This window comes from Juglans microcarpa x Juglans regia, chromosome 4D (assembly GCF_004785595.1).
Source record: "Juglans microcarpa x Juglans regia isolate MS1-56 chromosome 4D, Jm3101_v1.0, whole genome shotgun sequence".
Classification (NCBI taxonomy): Eukaryota; Viridiplantae; Streptophyta; class Magnoliopsida; order Fagales; family Juglandaceae; genus Juglans; species Juglans microcarpa x Juglans regia.
In genome coordinates, this window is record NC_054600.1 from 3960172 (window position 1) to 3981342 (window position 21171).

At 35.8% G+C, this 21171-nt stretch overlaps 1 protein-coding gene across 1 annotated transcript; it reads left to right on the forward strand.

The window, feature by feature from the left end:
- The first annotated feature begins 9689 nt into the window (after nucleotides 1-9689).
- LOC121261572 (pleiotropic drug resistance protein 3-like) lies at nucleotides 9690-20968 on the forward strand. Its single transcript, XM_041164003.1, has 24 exons — nucleotides 9690-10069; nucleotides 10162-10285; nucleotides 10924-11009; nucleotides 12016-12100; nucleotides 12442-12601; nucleotides 12701-12777; nucleotides 13503-13556; nucleotides 13654-13744; nucleotides 13856-14157; nucleotides 14241-14522; nucleotides 14696-15009; nucleotides 15249-15409; nucleotides 15495-15598; nucleotides 16489-16642; nucleotides 16728-16865; nucleotides 16967-17040; nucleotides 17154-17486; nucleotides 17576-17866; nucleotides 18140-18223; nucleotides 18337-18470; nucleotides 19385-19612; nucleotides 19858-20029; nucleotides 20280-20534; nucleotides 20616-20968. Exons 1-24 carry the CDS (start codon nucleotides 9690-9692, stop codon nucleotides 20880-20882), a joined length of 4350 nt encoding a protein of 1449 aa, XP_041019937.1. The 3' UTR covers nucleotides 20883-20968.
- Nucleotides 20969-21171: the final 203 nt, after the last annotated feature.

Genomic DNA, 21171 nt, shown 5'->3' on the forward strand with positions numbered 1-21171 from the left:
CTCTCATAGTGCCTGTTTACTAGATTGCCAAAAGAAAGAAAGAAGCAAGCTGCAGAGTAGCATCACTGTATGGATGCGTTTGTATTCACACTCTGTACATTATTTAAAAATATATGATTGTACTTTTTTAATCTCGTATTTCATATTTCATGAGTAAAAAGGTAAGATCACATGTTTTTAAATAGTGTCCAAGAGTGTAGAGCTTATGTTTAGAATTTTTCTTAGTTAAATGGCCTTGATATGATTACCTGATCCATCTTTAACACGGTTTCAACCCCCGTGCTTGAATTTGGGTATGAAAATGCGGCTTACAATAATAAAAGTGAGGTCAAATACCTTTTTATTATTATTATTAAGTTTTCATTAATTAAAAAATAAGATACAAAATGAGGGGGTGGGAGCCTAAAGTAAATATCACGTTTCAATCGATACATTACATAAAAAAAATTTAAGAAACATCAAGAAAATGACTGCGAAAATGTGATTTTGAACACAAAACCACAAAGAAAATGATGCACTTACTATTTTTTTTTTTTTTTTTGAAACAAAGTACCTCGTATATTAAATTATTCACAAGTGAAACTAGTACAATTTGACTCCTTTAAAACTTGTAAAAGAATACAATCTGGACAATCATCTATCCATATCTGTTCTTGTACTATATCTAAAGCATTTTTTGCTAACAAATGAGCTACCTCATTGCCTTCTCTTCTTATAAACTTCATCTTCCAAACACTTCTTCCTTTAAACACTGTTTTTATATCCTCAATGATGTGGCCTCTAACAGACAAATCCTCATCTTCACTATTAACAGCTTCCACTACAAGTTGAGCATCCCCTTCAAAGATGACTCTATTGAAGTCCAATTTATTGCGTAAATCCATAGCATACCACAAGGCTACTGTTTTTGCCATGACAGAATCAGAAACTGGGAGTCTTTTGTAACAAGCACAGGCCAATACTTCTCCCTTTTCGTTTCTTAAAACAACTCCCAGAAAATGATGCACTTATATAACTCTTTTTTACACTTTTTATACAACCATATGTTAAATTGAAGGTATTTATGTAAATTGATGTTACTCTATTTGATAGAGCTTTTCACATTTTTATGTTCCAACTTATTGGAATTGGAAGTAAGAACTAATGTCAAAATTCAGTAAAAGAGAACAAAAGGTTGTCTCTTGGAGATGGGAGAAAAACCCAAGAGCTGCCGGTTTGTTGGGTGGTGAGAGGGCTCCACTCGCTAGATGTATTTTTGGTCTGGTGGCAGTGTATGATAGAGATTAGAGTGGGTTGAGAGAATATGACCATAGACTTGCCTTTTAGGCTTACAATCCAAGAATTTAAAATCAAATACAACTTTATAAAACTAATCCTAATCAAACTCTACATAAAAGCATAATTTATCTAAAATCAAACCAACTTCTAATACAAATTATATCATTCATAAAATCCCAATTATCTCTCTTATTTATTACAACTAAAATCTATCTAAAATACAGAATTAAACTAATTCAGCCATATTCGCTCAATTGATGCTGATCGAGCGAGACATCCAGCAAACTCTTTGGTTCGTCCTCACTCCATTGAATGTTGGGCGAGACCTGAGTGAAGTTTCAGTTGGTCCATTCTTATGCAATTGCCTCCCCGTTTCAAGCCATTTTTATACTATAAAAGCACTTTTGTGGAGTAATACTCCAAAGAAGATGGCCGCTCCATCTTCATTAAAGGAGGAAGATATTCTTTACATTTTGCAAAAAATATGGAAGTTGATATAGATTCTACAAAAAATATGCAAAAAACATCATATCTTGAATCTGTTGAAAAATTATAGTTGCAACACATTTGGATTTTTTTTGGCAAGATAGATATGATATTAAACTAAAGAGAAATAATTTGTACAAGTCCTAAATAGACAAGCCTCATACAAGCCTTTGTAAAAAGGTGGACCCCACTTTAAAAAAGTGTAAAAAAATCTATTATTTATTAGTGGGACCCATTGTTTTATAAAAGATTTATATGAGGCTTGTCTATTTGAAACTTGTCTATTTGAGACTTGTATCTAGCATTACTCTAAACTAAAAGGTACTGTAGGCATGTTGGGCAAGCAGCCATATCTGGCCTGCTCGGCCCATCCGTCCGCACCCGCCTAGTATCGGGCGTGCAGGCGAATACTTATATTAAAAAAAAGGGTGGATAAGGTAGGGTACCCAATTTTTTTTATTTTCATTGGATATGTGTTTGTTTTTGCTTAATCTAGTGGTAGATCTATTGATTGTAGCCTTGGATATGTTGGTTTCGAAGTTGATTTGCATATCCATGTAGTTTGGCAGATTAACAGAAAATGATATTGAGAATCCACCTGTTGTTGTTGTTGTTGTTGTTATTATTATTATTATTATTATTATTATTATTATTACTACTAATCTCTAAGCTGATTTTTTTTTTAACTTCTGTTTTTTTTTCTAATTTATCTTCCTCCATCTATCATCATTTTATTTACTGTTCATTATTTTTTTTATACATGGGGGAGGAGAGATTCGATTATTGGTTCTCTTAGTGAGAAACCAAAGTGTTGCCAATTGGTCCAAAGAATTTTGACATTTAATGTTCATTTCTATCTTTCTCCAAATTGGTTTTAAAAAAAAAAAAAAAAAAAAATTCCAAACTTGATAGTAGCATATTCGGATTATGATAGATTAACGTTCGTCTATATGTTGACGGAGGCACTTTTCATGAATTTCATCATGATTGTATTGCATTGGAAGGTTACCTTTTATACACAAGTAACAAAATCTTTTCTGTTATGGTATGAAATAAAAGGAAAAATAAAAACTATTCTAGAATGTACTATTATGACCCTAGTGTATGTATAACATAATTGTCTTGGTTAATATGCCCCCTCGAGTCTAGTGGGGTATTTACAACAGTGAGACTCAATCTAAAAAATGAAAATTTGTCTAAAACTAAAGGTTTAGTGAGTACATCAGCAATTTGATCTTTTGAGTTACAAAATGAAACTTGCAAGGTCTTGGTAGCAACTCTGTCACGAGCAAAGTGATAGTCTATATCCATGTGCTTAGTTCTTGAGTGATAAACAGGGTTAGCCGAGAGGTAGATAGCTCCAATATTGTCACACCAGAGTGTAGGAGGGTTGGGTAAGAAAATGCCCAATTCTCGAAGCATGATTTGAAGTCAAATTAATTCAGCAGCTGTAGAGGCAAAAGCTTTGTATTCGGCTTCTATATTGGACCTAGCGACTGTTTTCTGTTTTTTGGAGCTCCATGATATAAGATGGTTGCCTAAAAATACACAGAAACCGCTAGTGGACTGTCTGTCATCTGGACAGCCGGCCCAATCTGCATCCGAGTATGCTTGTAGTGTTAAAGAAGATGAAAACTTGAAAAACAGACCATGCTTAATAGTTGATTTGAGATACCTTAGTGTCCTTTTAACAGCAGACTAGTGTGTTAATTTAGGGCAATGCATAAATTGGCATACTTTATTTACTGCAAAGGATATGCCTGGTCTTGTAAAGGAAATATATTGTAACCTATCAACAATACTTCTAAATAGTGTACTATCATCAAAAGAAAGAGAATCAAACTGTGAGAGTTTAAGGGAAGCTGCCACGGGAGAGATCATGGGCTTGGCACCCAACATATTGCTTCGAGTAAGAAAATCTTTAATATATTTACATTGAGGCATGAATAATCCAAATGCAAAATAGTCTATTTCAAGACCTGAGAAATAAGACAATCGGCCAAGGTCTTTGATAGTAAAAACCAAGCCTAGATCATGAATAAACTGATCAATCATATTCGGTTTTGAGGAAGCTATGGCATATCATCAACATAAATGAGTACAAACATATGCAAATCACCACTATGTAAAATAAATAGAGAGTGATCAAATTGGGATGCCGAAAATCCATACCCATTCAGCCAAGAGGTTAACTGAGCAAACCAGGCCCTCGGTGCCTGTTTAAGACCATATATTGCCTTGTGCAATTTGCACACATGATTTGGAAATTTAGGTTCAATAAATCATTGTGGTTGTTGCATGTAAACAGTGTCAGATAACTTGTCATGTAAAAAGGCATTTTGGATGTCTAATTGACGCAAAGGTCAACCAGAGTTAACAACAATAGATATGATTAATCGAATAGTGGAGGGCTTCACTACAAGACTAAATGTCTCATTGTAGTCTAAGTCAGATTGTTGGTAGTAGCCCTTGGCTACCAACCTGGCTTTTCGATGCTCAAAAGAGCCATTAGAATGTAATTTTGTACGATAAATCCAACGACAACGACAATCAAGTATATTAAGAAAAAGGTTAGAGGGTACCAAGCTCCAAGTTTTGTTCTGGATAAGGGCAGTATATTTGGTGTGCATGGCGTCAACCCATTTAGGAAATTTTGATGCAGCCGAGTAACTTGAAGGTTCATCTAAAACCGTACGCGTGGTGAGAAATTAAAGAGGACGTCTCTAGAGATGTATAGTCTATTGGACTTTAGGTCTAGACACTTGTAGCCCTTGTGGACTGAGTTGTAGCCAAGAAACAAGTAAAAGATGGATCTAGGAAGAAGTTTATACTTATTATAGGGCCTAAGATTGGGCTAGCACTCACACCCAAAGATTTTGAGAAAATTAAAATCAGGATGAAGATTGTAAACCAGAAAATAAGGAGATTTATTATGTAAAGTTTTGGATGGAAGACAATTGATTAAGTAGACCACGGTTTCAAAAGAGGTTGCCTAAAATTGATTAGGAAGCGAGGCATGAGTTAAGAGGGCAAGCCCAGTCTCGACAATGTGACGATGCTTGCGTTCAACAATATCGTTTTGTTGATGCATATGAGGACATGAAAATCTATGATTGATACCGAGTTGTCGGCATAGGGTAGAAAAAGGTGTAAATTCACCACCTCCATTAATTTGGAGGGTAATTAACATGGAAGTAAATAAACACTCGACAAAAGGCAAAAAAATTGAGAATGTAGATATTGCATCATATTTAAGTTTTAATGGATATCTCCAAGAGAAGCAAGTAAAATGATCCACAAAAGAGATGTAATATTAGTACCATTTTGAGACATTACAGGTACTAGGCCCCAAAGATCAGCACTAACAACTTTTAAGGGCCGAGTATACACGGCCCATGGCCCGACTTGAGACAAAAGGTAACTTATGGCTCTTGGCCATCAGACACTATGAGCAAACAAAAGGAACTTTATTGGAGCAAAAACGCAAGCAGTTGACATGCAAGACACGAGTGACAGTAGCTTGAGAGGGATGACCGAGTTGACGATGCCATTGAGAGAGAGTGATCTGTTCACCGAGATGAGCAGATGGCGGCGACGTCGAAAGGGCCAAGGAAGGGAACACGTAAAGACCATTACGTGTTGGTCCGGTGAGGAGGGTGGTCTTGGTCCGATTGTCCTTCATAGAGAAGTGAGTAGAATGGAAATAAAAAAAGCACGAGTTGTCAATACAAAATTGAAGCACAAAAATGAGATTTTTGGTATGTTGGGAATATGAAATAAATTATGAGGTAAAAAGGAGGAAGAATTTGAGGTGAGAGCAGAGTTACCATGATGTTGAATCGGGAGGCACGTACCATCGCCAACACGAATTGCTTCACTGCCACTGTAAGATTCAGATGACAAGTTCAAATTATTCAGGTCATTGGTTATATGGTGAGTGGCAGTGGAGTCTGAGTACCAAGAGGAATTAGTGAAGGAAGTTGGGGTGGTATAGTTTGCAAAAAAAGAGGTTGGTGTGGTATAGTTGGCTGTGAAGGACCTGGGGGTTCAGTTTGGTAGGAGTAGTCAAAATGGTGTCGACATTGGAGGGTGGTCTTGGTCCGATTGTCCTTCACAGAGAAGTGAGTAGAATGGAAATAAAAAAATCACGAGTTGTCAATACAAAATTGAAGCACAAAAACGAGATTTTTGGTGATGTTGGGAATATGAAATAAATTATGAAGTAAAAAAGAGGAAGAATTTCAGGTGAGAGCAGAGTTACCATGATGTTGAATCGGGAGGCACGTACCATCGCCAACACGAATTGCTTCACTGCCACTGTAAGATTCAGATGAAAAGTTCAAATTATTCAAGTCATTGGTTATATGGTGAGTGGCGGTGGAGTCTGAGTACCAAGAGGAATCAGTGAAGGAAGTTGGGGTGGTATGGTTTGCAGAAAAAGAGGTTGGTGTGGTATAGTTGGCTGTGAAGGACCTGGGGGGTTTAGTTTGGTAGGAATAGTCAAAATGGTGTCGACATTGGAGGGCCACATGGTCGGTTTTATTGTAAACTTGGCAGGTTGGTCATGAGCCACTATATGTTTGTTGAAATGCACCCGAGGATGTGAAATTGGATCGGCCTCGGCTTGAGAAGCGACCTCGGCCTCTACCTTGCCTTCCACCTGAAAGGTAGAGCGACCTTGTTGATCTTTATCTCCAATAGCACTGTAGTGCACAGATGGTTCTATAAGAGTTTTGAATAAATGGGCAAGTTTGTTTTCATGAATGAGTAGAAGTTGGTAAAGCTCATGAGTGGCAATTGGGTCAAATTAGGTGGTAATTGAGGCGACGAATGACTCATAAGATGGGCCTAGGCCAGTAAGCAGATAAGTAACAATTTTTTTATCTGGAAGAGGATTTCCAGTGGAAGCTAGTGTATCAACCAAAGATCGAACCTTCCCAAAGTAATTGGAAATAGACTAGTCTCCATGGGCAAGATTAGTGAGTTGAAAACGAATTTGAAACTCTTTAACTTGGGAATGTGAGTCAAACATGGAACTAAGGGATAACCATAACTCTCGAGCAGTTGTAGCAGATAAGACATGGCCCAGAACAGGGTCGGACGAAGACGAAAAAAGAATACTAAGAACCAACTGGTCAGTACGAGTCTAGACAAGAAAATCTGGGTTTGGCTTGGATGAACTATAATAAGAAGAAAATAGGGTTTTGGGAGGGCATGGAAGTGAGCCATAAACATATCTATAGAAATCTTGTCCTTTAAGATATGTTGAAATTTGAACTTTCCATAAGAGAAAGTTATCTGCTGATAACTTGGTAGTGACGACATGTGAGAAAGAGGAGATGACAAAGAAACTTGGAGGAGGAGGAGAAGGAGAGGTATATATGTGCGTGGCCATGGATCAAGGAGACTGCTAATCGAGCAACTCTGATACCATGTTGACAGAGGCACTTTTCATGAATTTCATCCTGATTGTATTGCATGGGAAGGTTCCATTTTATACATAAGTAACATAATCTTTTCAGTTATGGTATGAAATAAAAGGAAAAATAAAAACTACTCTGAAATGTACTATTATGCCCCTAGTGTATGTATAACATAATTGTCTAGCTTAATACTATAAACAAAGATGCATAGAAAATACGGTACGAATTTAAAACTAATGGATCCCAATAACAATATCCTCTTCTCACGGAGAGTATTCAATTATTTCCAAGTCAATGCATGTACATCGTGCTCCCATTATTTAAAAAGAAATTGAATAAATAAAGAATATAACTTATTACGCTACTTATAATTTTAATGAGTAATTCTATTTGTAGTCTCTATTTAGAGACTGTATGTGCAGACTTTTTATTGAATGAGAAAAATTATCATTTTTAGAAGGATATTTTTATAATTTTAAAAAATTTTAAAAATAAAATTATATAAACTTATATTACAGTCCTCATTTAGAGACTGTTCGTAACATTGCTCAATTTAATTTCAATATATGAAGTGTGCTTGTTAGAAAATAAAAAAAGGGTTGGAAGTTGGAACTGTAAATCTTAATAAATAACCTATGCCTTGAATCTTGCTCCGAATCTTGTCCGTGTGCTTCACTTGATATGATGCACGACGTTTACCATATTGTATGATACTTTATTCAAGTACTCTAAGTTCGTGAATATTCATACTGTTGAATTTTTTATAATCTAAATTGGGAATTGTTTATAATTTAAATTGAAAATTTTATAAAAATAAATTTATAAATTGATGTGATTTAATATGATATATTAGATATATTTTAAAGTAAAAATAGTTTTACAATTTATCACATCATATCAAATTTTATTAATTTATGAATTCTTTTTTATATAAGATGAGATGAGTTGAGATAGTTTATGAATAATAATGAGATATTTGAATTGAGATGAGATGAAATGATGAGTTAGAAATGATTTGAATTTAAATATTCTATGGGGGTGAGAAAGGAGAGAGCAAATATTGATTAAAGATATTATAAAATTAAAATATTGTTAAAATATAATTTTTTAATATAATTTTTATTTTAGAATTTAAAAAAGTTGAATTATTTTTTGCGTTTGATTTGGAAGTTTGAAAAAATTGTAATAATTAGATAATGATTAAATGAAAAAATTAAATATTTGAAATTGAAAAATATTTATATTTGTGATGTTTACATATTGAGATGAGATGAGATGAAATAAAATAAAATGAGATAAAATAGAAGTATCTCTCTATCCAAACCGGGCCTAAATCTTAGACCATAAAGAAAGGCTTGGACTGATAGCTCCGAGCCGAACTTGACCCGCTGATTTGGATTTACATATATATTATTTTATACTTTTGTACTGCAGCTGTACTCTTTTGATCATTAAAAATAAGAAAAATGATAAACACACAACACTTTATATAACAATATTTTAAAATGAGTGGTATTTTTATAAAATACCTTATGAAGCTAACATCATTTTACAAAAATATCCTTATTTTATAACATGTGTTGTAAAAAATATTATGTAAAATATTGTATATTTATCACAATTTCCTTGCAACTCTGTAAACGTAATCACGCTATCGAATCACATAAAGCTTGTATAGTTAGTTACATATATATTATTTTTCATTTTTTTTCTCTCTCACGTACCGTTGATAACATTGGAGAGCTTATGCTGTCTCGTAGGCTGATTGTCTAGTTGTCGTGAAGCCGATAAGCATAATTTGCTTGTGATCTTATGGAATGGAAAGAAAGGATCACGAAATGATGCAATGTGGGTGAGAATGAGGCTAACGTAGCATTTGGTTATAAGATTCCGTTGAATTCAATTTAATTTTAAATTGAGTCTAACATCTAAACATCTAATTCTCAAATTAATAAACTCATATCAATTCAAAATTTTCTTTTACGTAAGATCTATAACATTTTTTCAACTTAATACGTTTTTATAATTGGAATCCATAATTTTTTTTTGTACTTTTCATAAAAAAGTTTTTAAATTCAGTTTATACGAGTATTACATGATTTCCTTCACTATTCAAGGCGATATTATTATAAATAGCTAAACTCAAAACGCAGCCTAAAGAGCGGAGAAGTTGACTAGAAAACAAAAACAAGACACAGGAAGTTGAGGAAGGAGCATGAGAGTTCCCGCGATTCACGATGGCCTCGTATCTCGTTCCATGTGCTTTATATAATATTAATGCATGTTGTTAATATATATAGATCGAAACCAACCAGCTAATTTCAATGACGAGACGTTTGTAACCAAACTGTATAATATTCTGAGCCTCGAAAAATGAGAGTTGCTAATATTTCTTCAGCAACAGAAACGTCTCCACCCTCCCTCCTGCGCCCATATGCCTTTTTCTCCCCCCACTTTTTTTTTTTCCTTGCAAGTTCATGAAGCTCTCCAAGTTAAGTAAAAATGGCTCAGATGTTTGGTACAGATGAACCGAGAGTTGAGTTGGCTGAGATAGGAAGAAGCATTAGATCATCTTTTCGGCGTCATACCTCGAGTTTTCGAAGCGGTTCAGGATCGAGTTCTGTGAATGGTGATGCTAACGCTGAATATGCTATACAGTGGGCTGAAATCGAGAGATTGCCAACGTTTGAGCGGATAAGATCATCTTTATTTGATAAGGATGATGATAATGCCGGTGGTGTTGATAGCAAAGATAAACGAGTCGTGGCTGATGTGACCAAGCTTGGAGCTCTAGAACGTCATGTGTTCATTGAGAAGCTCATCAAACACATTGAGGATGACAACCTTCGCTTGTTGCAAAAAATTAGAAACAGGATAGACCAGTACGAAAGCCTTTTACTTTATTGTCCACCCATATTACAGTGAATCTTCCATTTGAGGGCTGAACCTGATTTTTTTTGTTTTTTCCCTGTAGAGTTGGTGTAAAATTGCCCTCTGTGGAGGTGAGGTACAGGAACCTGCATGTGGAAGCAGAGTGTGAGGTAGTACACGGCAAGGCCGTCCCAACTCTATGGAATTCTCTTCAGAGCACGCTCTCTGTAAGTTTTCTCATTTTGAGCAAAGGGTAGTCTTTCATCCTTGTCATCTCCGATCACAATTGTTAATTTAACCCATTTTAAATCACTTTGTGTGTCAATTACTTAAATGCCAAAACAGTATTTCTCTTTCATTTTTGGGAGTAACGCAGAGCTTGGTCGTTGACTATGTGACAATGTCAATGGATTTCTGGACTTTTAACATAGGCGGAAGTAGAACAAAACGGCATCATTCTGTATATAAATTTGCACCTGCATGCATATTTGTATGCTTGACCATTTTAGTGTAAGTTAGGAATATGGATATTATAACCAATTGTTGGTGCGCAGCTGCCTGGTTGGCATTCCTGTAAGTTGCCTGATCATCCAGACTGCGGTCACTTCTGGAATTGGGACAATTAATCAATTATGCTGTACCCACCTGGTTGTAAACTGGACCAGAAAGAACTAACCTGACTTGTCTGAATATTGTTTTTTTAGTGTTCGTATGGATCTTGTTGAATTACATTGATGATTACTTTCAAAATAAAGTGTTTTTATTTTCTCTATAACAAGCATTGTTATTACAGAAAATGCTCCAATTGGGCAGCCAAGTTTTTTTACTAGTCATTTATAAGGCCATTTTGTTTTCTTCTTAACAGGACTTCGCTAAGCTGCCAGGTTCCAAGTCGCGTCAAGCCAAGATGAGCATTCTTAATGACGTTAGTGGTATCATAAAGCCTGGAAGGTAGCTATAGAGCTTCCATTATTCAAGTCAGCAGTGCTTATTTTTCCTCGAGCAATGCTACACAACTTCTCCAACTTCCACACACCACATTTTTTTAAAATTTTTTTTGAACTAATTCAATTCTTCTATTCATTATTCATATATTAAATATTTGATAAAAGAAAAAAATAATAAAAATTAAAAAAATTGTGGTGTGTGGAGGTTGTGTGAATAGTAGGAGGTTGTATAGATTTTTTCTTTTTCCTCTACTAAGCCTTTTATTGATTTAAATTTTGGCAAATTCAGTATAATGACTATCTTCAGTTGCATTGCATGAACGTGCATTGAATATAATAAATAATCGATAAATCATGAACGTGCCTGTCTCCATGCTAGAAAGTTGAAAACATTGATTTGTCACCCTTACAACTTTTTACTTCATCCCCTTATATCTAGAAGCACAGATTATGTTATAAGTGTGAAACCTCTTGAATAGCTTTTCTGATCATCAAGGAAAACTCTAGTTGGATTCCATTATAACTCTTATCGTCTTTTATTTAGACTAGTACAAATCATAACTTTAATAGAACGATGGTGTGTGCAGGATACCTTATAAATTAAATTTCTCACAAAACTACCTCAATTGAAGCCTATATCCGTTTAGTGATTTAGGTCAGTGTTTTAGGGTTTCTTTTTAAGATATGTAATTGGATTGGCATGCTTTATTCAATGGAAGTGCTCATTCAAAGCAGAATCTTCACTTGGGAACGTTATTATACTGTGATTTCTCATCATCTAGTGGTATCCTATTTTTTACAAAATCTTGAATGATGCATTGTTCCAAATACAATTTTTTTGCTCTGTAATAAGTATATTTTCCTTCTATTTGCAAAGCATACTAGGATCTACAATTTATGATCTGCTCAAAGTTTGATAATCTCTCCACAAAAACTTTTATGGAGAGAATTCGACTCATGTAGGTGATATGAGGCTGGAAATGTATTCTTATAGCCATAACTTTGTGCAGGTTAACTCTGCTGCTTGGCCCACCAGGTTGTGGGAAGACATCCCTTTTAAAGGCCCTGTCCGGGAATCTTGTCGAATCTCTCAAGGTTCCATATTTCCATCCTTTTAAGATCAGCATGATGAGGGCCATTTGTGGTCACTAATGGGGATCTACTTTGAAGCCTTGACTTTACCAATGATGCAAATCAGCAGAATGATGGTAGAAAATTAAAAAAAGAAAAAGAAAAAAACCTCAAAGCAATACCTATATAAATCCAGAAATTTTTAATATATAAAGTTAAAAGTATCTCATAGTTTTTTATACTGAATTCAGCTATGCTATGTCAAGCACACTAGCAACAATTGAGTCATTAAGTTTTTCGATGGGAGCTACTTAGTTTGTAGTGCTACTGAGGTTTGTATTATCTATATCTGTTTTGTCTAATAGATTACTGGGGAGATTTCTTATAACGGATACAAATTAGAAGAGTTTGTCCCCCAAAAGACTTCAGCTTATATCAGCCAAAATGACGTGCACTTTCATGACATGACCGTGAGGGAAATCCTGGACTTTTCAGCTCGTTGTCAGGGTGTTGGAAGCCGGGCAGGTAACTTTCCCTTGAAATTCACCTTGTAGATAATTTTGTTGACGATAAACCCAAAACAGGGATGATAATAACATGACATATGTTTTTGGCCTAATTAAGAGGTTATGATGGAAGTCAGCAAAAGGGAGAAGGAGGCTGGAATCGTTCCGGATCCAAACATAGACATTTACATGAAGGTGCCAGTTTCATATCCACTCGTCTTTCCCTTCATGATTGCTAACCAATATGTACTGCTAGACTATGATTGAAATGTTCTCCCTATGTACGACATGGAGAAGACATGAAATTAATTTCGGTGGTTGAAACACTTCCTTTTGTTTTTTGTTTTTTTCTGTTTTACAGAAAACTTGGAAATGAATTGCATCAAACCTTATGAGAAAAAGTTTTTCTGATAAAATGATGAAGAACTACTGATAATGTGAGAAATTCTAGACTAAATCTTTGAAGCTGAATCCTCTGACTTGTTGAAAAACTTTCTGCTTTAAGTGGAAACAGTTATAGCCATTGCGGATGACTCAGAAATACATAAGAGCTTGATCACACTATTGACTGTTATTACTTATGGAGTATAATAAGACAACCAGAATTCAATTTCCTTTCAGATTACTTGCAGCCATGGGCTTTATGTGTGCATTATCATTCAACTAAGCGAGTCAATTTTAAGCAATGTGCAGCACCAGTTATCATTTTACAACAGTGGACTTCTGTTTTGCTAAATTAGTGGACTTATTAATTGAAATTGGATAGTTCTAGATACAAAACTCTAATATGGCGTGATACTTTATATCTATCAAGCATATTGCATTACCACCATGTCAAGTTATCCGTCTTTTCTCGTACTTATAAATGGTATTTGTGTGATTCTGGGTGGTAATATTTATCTTATTGTTTATTCTGGCAGGCAATCTCTGTGGAAGGACTAAAAAGAACGCTCCAAACAGACTACATACTAAAGGTCATTCTCTTTCAAAAAATGCTGATAACATACCTGTACCCTGTAGTATGTACTGGGCATTTACCAGTTTATGCCTATTGCTGCGTGGACCTCTCAGATTCTTGGACTTGATATCTGCACTGACACTCTAGTTGGAAATGCCATGAGAAGAGGCATCTCTGGTGGTCAGAAAAAGAGATTGACTACAGGTAATATGAAAACAGGATGTAACAGTAGCCGGTTTTCTTGTAGTATGAGATAACTAAATCCTGATACCAGGTTAGATTTTGACCATAATGATTTGGATTTAAGTTTTTCAGGGGAGATTATTGTAGGTCCTACAAAAGCTCTATTTATGGATGAAATAACTAATGGCTTAGACAGTTCCACTGCCTCCCAAGTTGTTACTTGCCTTCAGCAGCTGGTGCATGTCACAGATGCTACTTTACTGGTTTCGCTTCTTCAGCCAGCACCCGAAACCTTTGATCTTTTTGATGACCTCATTTTAATGGCAGAAGGAAAGATTGTGTATCATGGTCCACGTGGTCATGTTCTAGAGTATTTTGAGGATTGTGGTTTTAGGTGTCCTGAGAGGAAAGGGGTTGCTGATTTTATCCAAGAGGTAAAAGTGCATAGCTGCTTATAGTTGTTTTATTTTGCAAAATTATCTGTTCAAAAGATCAACTTCGCTCTATGTTTATGCAGGTAATCTCTAGGAAAGATCAAGCACAGTACTGGTCTCGCACAGAAGTACCTTACAGTTATGTTTCAGTTAATATGTTCTCTAGGAAATTCAAGGAGTCTCCTTATGGAAAGAAGCTGGATGAGGAGCTCTCAGAGCCTTATGATAAGTCCCAAAGCCACCAGAATTCTCTTTCCTTTAGTCCATACTCTGTTTCTAAATGGGAACTTTTTAGAGCTTGTGCATCAAGGGAACTTCTTCTCATGAAAAGGGAATCTTTTATCTATATTTTCAAAACAAGTCAGGTTAAGCTTTTATATATTTTTTGGAATATTTTCCTTGATCCGTTAATATTATCAATTTTTCCTGGGCGGGGTCGTTAAAACCCATGCTCATTCTTCTTGTTGCATCTATATTCTTTGTTTAGTTTGTCCAACATCCTGCATCTGAAGCATGTTTTGGTTTTTTCTACCTGCAGCTTATGATCATCGCATGCATTACTATGACTCTATTCTTACGGACTCACATGGAAATCGATGTTCTTCATGCAAATTACTATATGGGTGCCCTGTTTTATGCTCTTGTCATGCTTTGTGTTGATGGGTTTTCAGAAATATCGATGACTATTCAGAGGCTTGAAGTATTCTACAAACAGAAAGCATTATATTTTTACCCAGCTTGGGCTTATGCAGTTCCAGCTAGTATATTAAAGATTCCTTACTCATTTTTGAAATCTTTGATTTGGACTTCTTTTACATACTATGTTATAGGATATAGTCCTGAGGCCCAGAGGTGAGTTTGACATTATAATGTGTATTTATTAGTAAATTCCCTCCTATTTTTGGTCTGTCAATTTTTAAAATTAATATCCAAAACCTTTCATATGCTAGAGCCTCGACAAGGCACCTTCTTTTGCTCAAACACCTTTTTATATTATTCGTAATTTACTTTAAGTATGTCAAGAATGTTAAGTGCTAGCAGTGTCAAATTCTGTTTAGTTGTGACTCTTTGATCATCTGCTGTGGGTTTAGGTTCTTTCGCCAGTTCATTCTGCTTTTTGCAGTACACTTTTCTTCACTGTCCATGTTCTGTTTCCTGGCCTCAGTCTTTCGGACAAATAATGCTTCTTTGGCAGCTGCTACTTTTGCAATCATATTTATTATGTTATTTGGTGGCTTCATTATCTCTGAATGTAAGGTTTCAAGAACTCTTTTCTTCAATATCATTCTAGGATAATCGATTTGAAAGGAGGAGCTGAACTGTTCTGTTGGTTGCAGCTTCTATGCCTGTCTGGTTGAAGTGGGGCTTTTGGGTTTCTCCCCTGACATATGGAGCGATAGGCCTTTCTTTAAATGAGTTTCTTGCCCCAAGATGGCAAAAGGTGATTTTCTCATGGCATGAATTGTTAGTTCCTGTAATTAATGCGAATTAAAGTAGCTTCCATAGGGATGATAAAAAAAAATCTATCGAGTGGTGAGACAACTACTCACTAATAAGGGGCATACCTACTGATAGATGACCCCTCAAATATGATTGACACTGAATTCAATCAAAGTAACTCTCAGTAAGTTCCCTTGTTATTTTTTTTTCATCTATGTAACTTATTTTCTTGGATCTCCGCCTCTTGTTATCTTAATGGGAATCCAGTTTATGTCACAAAATATCAACTTGTCTGGCCAAATCTTCCTTAGAGGATGCAGTTCAGATCCTCTTATTACTATCTCCATCAAACTTCTTCTTCTTCTTTCACAATCTTAGAAAAAGGTTTTTGCTAAATGATACAACTTCAAACCCTTCCTTACTCTGTCATCTACCTATGCCTTTCTAATCTGTTAAGAGTTTTAGCCAGTAAGTTTAATGTCCGGTGCTTCATTGCCATTTCCTAAACTACTACCATTAAATTACTGCATTTCTTGATGTCCCATATTGCTTCTTTTGCACTGGAACTTCAGTAAAGTATCCTGTTATTTTTGCTCCTTGGTAGTCACCTCAGATCAATCTGTTGCTTTTGATAGCCAATGTTCCAGCTTAATAAATCTTGCTTTATACATCACGCACTAAAGTATTAAATTCTCCAATCACACTATTAGTTTAAATAATTACATGCTTAAGTAGCTACTACACTCTAAATTCTGGATGTATGACCCATACTCCACTACTCCTGGTATAAACTTGACAATGTCATGCTATTTCTTTCATTAAATATGACATTAATTCCAAACTATATAGATGTTCTTATCATACAATTTTGTCTTCCTTTCTTATATGTAGATGTTACCCACAAATACTACAATAGGGCGACAAACACTTGAAAGCCGTGGACTAAACTTTGATGAATATCTTTATTGGGTATCACTTGGTGCTTTATTTGGGTTTGCAATAGTTTTCAACATTGGATATATCTTGGCCCTAAGATTCTTAAAGTGTAAGTTCTTTGCCGGTATCATATTTGAACATAAACAGCAATGCATCAATAGATGTTGATTAATCCTCATTTGATTAACATTCAGCTCCTGGATCATCTCGCGTTGTTATTTCCCATGGAAAGCTCTCCAAAGTACTGGGGAGTGAAGATTCACATGATGGTGCCCATGCGAAGGAAAACTCTAGAAAGTCTCCTCTACAGGCTAATATAGAACAAGAAAAAGGTTAGATGAATTTTCTTGCTCTATGATTGGTCTTCATATCAACCTCTCTATATTTACTTTCATACATTTTCCAGCTTTTAATGAGTTGCCTCAATTTTCAGTTAGGATGGTCTTGCCTTTTACACCCTTAACAGTAGTGTTTCAAGATCTGCAATACTATGTTGATACCCCATTGGTAATAACTATTTAACTTGATGTATGGTTCTTGTGGTTGCCTAATTGTATCCATTATCATAACATTATATTCATTCGTGTAATTTTTTTTTCTATTTTCTTTTCGGCTACAAGGAAATGAGAGAGCGGGGATTCGATTGCAAGAAACTTCAACTTCTTTCTGATATTACCGGTGCATTGAGACCTGGTGTTCTAACAGCATTGATGGGTGTCAGTGGAGCTGGGAAAACAACTCTTCTGGATGTTCTAGCTGGAAGAAAGACCAGTGGTTATATTGAAGGGGAAATAAAGATTGGAGGGTATCCCAAGGTTCAAGAAACGTTTGCTAGGATATCTGGTTATTGTGAGCAAACTGATATACATTCTCCTCAAATAACTGTAGAAGAATCAGTCATCTTTTCTGCTTGGTTGCGTTTGTCTCCTGATATAGACCCAAGAATTAAAGCTGTAAGATCACAATCTCCTGACAATAAGTCAAAAGCGGTGGTTTTATATTTTTAGTTAAGATAATAAAATATTTTTGTTATGTCTTACAGGAATTTGTGGACGAAGTCCTGGAGACAATTGAGCTTGATGAGATAAAGGATGCCTTAGTAGGTATACCTGGTGCTACTGGTCTATCAACGGAGCAGCGTAAGCGGCTTACAATAGCTGTGGAGCTTGTTGCTAATCCCTCTATTATCTTCATGGATGAGCCAACAACCAGTTTGGATGCCAGAGCAGCTGCAATTGTCATGCGAGCAGTGAAGAATGTTGCTGATACGGGAAGAGCAATTGTTTGTACCATCCATCAACCTAGTATTCACATATTTGAGACATTCAACGAGGTATAAAACAATTTTTAATTTTAAAACAAATTGTACATGCATGACGAGTGATGAAAAAAGCAGAAGTGTAAAGGTTTGAATGTTGGCTGCAATGGACAAAACAAGTTACTCTGTTGTGTTGCAAGCAGATTACATATTTGGCACCAGCACCTCCCCCCCAACAACCCCCCCCCCCCCCCCCCCCCCCCCCCCCCCCCCCCCCCCCCCCCCCCCCACTTTTGCCACTTTTGGTATCAGAACTAGTTATTTATTTTACCACTTTTGCTGTTGCAGCTAATCCTTCTAAAAACTGGTGGACAAATGGTATACTCTGGACCAGTAGGACAGCATTCAAGTAGTGTTATTGATTATTTAGAGGTCAGTTTCTGTTACAATGCACGTATCCATGACATCTTTCTGCCGTCGTTTGTTACTAGCAATACCATTTGCTTTAGGAATTCATCCTTGACGATTAAATTTCATTCTGACAGGGTATTCCTGGAGTTCCAAAGATTAAGGATAATTATAATCCATCAACATGGGTGTTAGAGGTCACTTCTACATCAGCAGAAGCTGAACTTGGTGTCAACTTTGCCCAAAAATACAAAGAATCTACTTTATATGAGTGAGTTGTTCTGCACAATTACAGCTGTAATTGGAAGTAATGTTAAAATGTCAAATAATGTGTTACTACTTGGAAAAAGTGATGTCGATGCAGTGAAGTCTCTGCACTGGCTTATTATGGGGGTTAACTAGTATAATCAAGAGAGAAGAACCATTTGCTCGGGAACTTTTCTGGAGACAATGGGGGAAGGGACTAGTATCATGTTTGCCTTTAGGTCAGTTTAACGTTTAGGTGACCTTGGAAGGAACTCACAAGGGGCACTTAAAAGGTGGCAAATTCATTAAACTGATGAGTGATTCTACTGGGTCATTAGAAAAACGCACTCTATATATGAGACCTACAAGTACAGAGCATAAAAAACAAAAATTTGCTTTTAATATTGATCAGGAAGTATAAGAGAAGTGTTGTATTTGCATCTTGAAAATTTATTTGTTTCCAAAACCTAGGGGCACCCAAATTTGCAATCAATTACAGGGGTTTTAGTATGAGAAATGCTTTATCTCCATCATGACAATTTGCTGCTCAGTGCAGAAACTCTGCTTTAATTTGGCTAAACTATTCCAGCAAACCTCTCTCTGAAGTCCAAGTACAACCTCAGTTGACATATTTATTTCCAATCAATGCATGTTATACCAATTAAGTCTTTAATTGGATTACTAGTTCCAGATTTTGCCAAGGTCCCTATCAGGACTGATTAATAGACTACCACATCTCAATATACTTGGAGTAACTCGGAAAAAAATCACATTAGCACCCATCTAAGACCCTCATGCTCTCTCTCTCTCTCTCTGTGCGTGTGCGTGCGTGCTGGTCATGAGGTATTAAGGTTTTTCTAATCTGTTTTTAGGCCTCTATAGTGTGGAATAAAATTATGGTCCCTAGAATTAATTATCTTCATATGAACTGTGTTTCAGGAACCAGAAAGAACTTGTAAGGCGGTTGAGCAGTCCACCCCCTGGTTCAACAGATCTGCATTTTGATGCCTGCTTTTCACAAAATGGTTTGGCACAAGTCCAAGCTTGCCTATGGAAACAGCATTTAGCTTATTGGAGGAACCCTGGATACAACCTGTTCCGTATAATCTACTCATTTTTATCTGGTTTAATTTTTGGAGCACTATATTGGAACCAAGGACAAAATTTGTGAGTTTTACTGCTTCTTAAGTTTCATTTTTTTCCCTCTCTTTTGGCTGAATGAATATTTATTACCAGAGAAATTACAAGGCTTGAATAAATTGGCTAACTTTACTATGCATTGTTTGTTAAAGAGTACAAAAGTACATGTTCAATAAGCATAATTCTCAAAGCTGTAGATCCATCCTATGCTTAATTCAAGGCAATGCAAAGAACTAACCTCTGCTTTTATTTTTTATTTTTTGGTTTGCTAGGAATAACCAACAGAACTTATTTAACATATTTGGTTCAATGTATGCTGCCGTGATCTACTTGGGCATAAGTAACTGCACGAAAGTTCTACCATCTGTAGCAGCAGAGCGAACTGTTATGTACAGGGAAAGATTTGCAGGGATGTACTCTTCATGGGCTTTTTCACTTGCACAGGTATAATTCTCTACCTGTTTGGTTTGATTGTTTCACTGTCATTATTTGATCTATATAGTACATGGGCTTCGCCTATACATTCATTTCTAATAAAATTACTTCTTACTCATATAAAAAAAAAAAAAAAAAATTATTATTATTATTTGATCTATAAAAAAGAGAGAACAAAATAGGACCTTAAGGTTTTGATTAGGGTTCTCTATGTGGCACGCATATTCGGCTTATATAGTTGTGGATCTTGGTTTTGTAGGTGCTTGTGGAAGTCCCTTATCTGTTGTTCCAAACTATGATATTTGTGATCATCACATATCCGATGATTGGATATTATGGGTCAGCTTATAAGGTTTTCTGGTACTTCTATGCAATATTTTGTTCATTGATGTACTTCAATTATCTGGGGATGCTACTCGTATCATTGACACCAAACTTCCCCGTAGCTGCAATTTTGTGCTCATCGTTTTTCTCAATGTTCGTCTTATTTTCTGGTTTTCTGATGCCTGAACAGGTAAGCTGCTAAAGGCCTCAAATGGAAGTTGTGATGTGACCAATATAGTTAAACTGACTGGATTATATTAATCTTTTGCAGAAAATCCCAAAGTGGTGGATCTGGTTGTATTATCTGACTCCTACATCTTGGTCGCTGAAAGGTTTGCTTACTTCACAATATGGAGATATAAATAAGGAAATCATGGTATTTGGTGAAACCAAAACAGTGGCTGCCTTCCTAAAAGATTACTATGGGTTTCACCATGATCACTTGCCTCTTGTGGCGGTTGTTCTCGTTGCCTTCCCCCTTGTTTTTGCTTCTTTGTTTGCATATTTTGTAGGACGGCTGAACTTCCAGCGTAGGTAAACCTCTCTTTCCATAAAGCATGGAGATGTTTTTAAGTAGCCAGCAAGCGTTTAGTTAGCAAGCAAGTAATGAGTTGCAAATGTTCAATAACCCATGATTTTATTGAAACTAGCTTTGTTTAGTAAGATCACTTGTAAATTGCTTGACTTCCGCGTATGAGTTGTGATACACATACAACTCTTTTTACAACTTTATTTTGATGGAGAAAATTTGATATTCAAATCAGATGGAAAACTCAGAAAGGGTTAGTACTTCTTATGTAATGGCACTACACATTGGCTGGTTGTAA

Coding starts and splice junctions, on each gene's coding strand:
- LOC121261572 (XM_041164003.1), top strand. CDS start 9,690: ATGGCTCAGATGTTTGGTACAGATGAACCGAGAGTTGAGTTGGCTGAG. Junction 10,286..10,923: donor CTCTTCAGAGCACGCTCTCT/GTAAGTTTTCTC, acceptor TCTTCTTAACAG/GACTTCGCTAAGCTGCCAGG. Junction 19,613..19,857: donor TGGAACCAAGGACAAAATTT/GTGAGTTTTACT, acceptor TTGGTTTGCTAG/GAATAACCAACAGAACTTAT.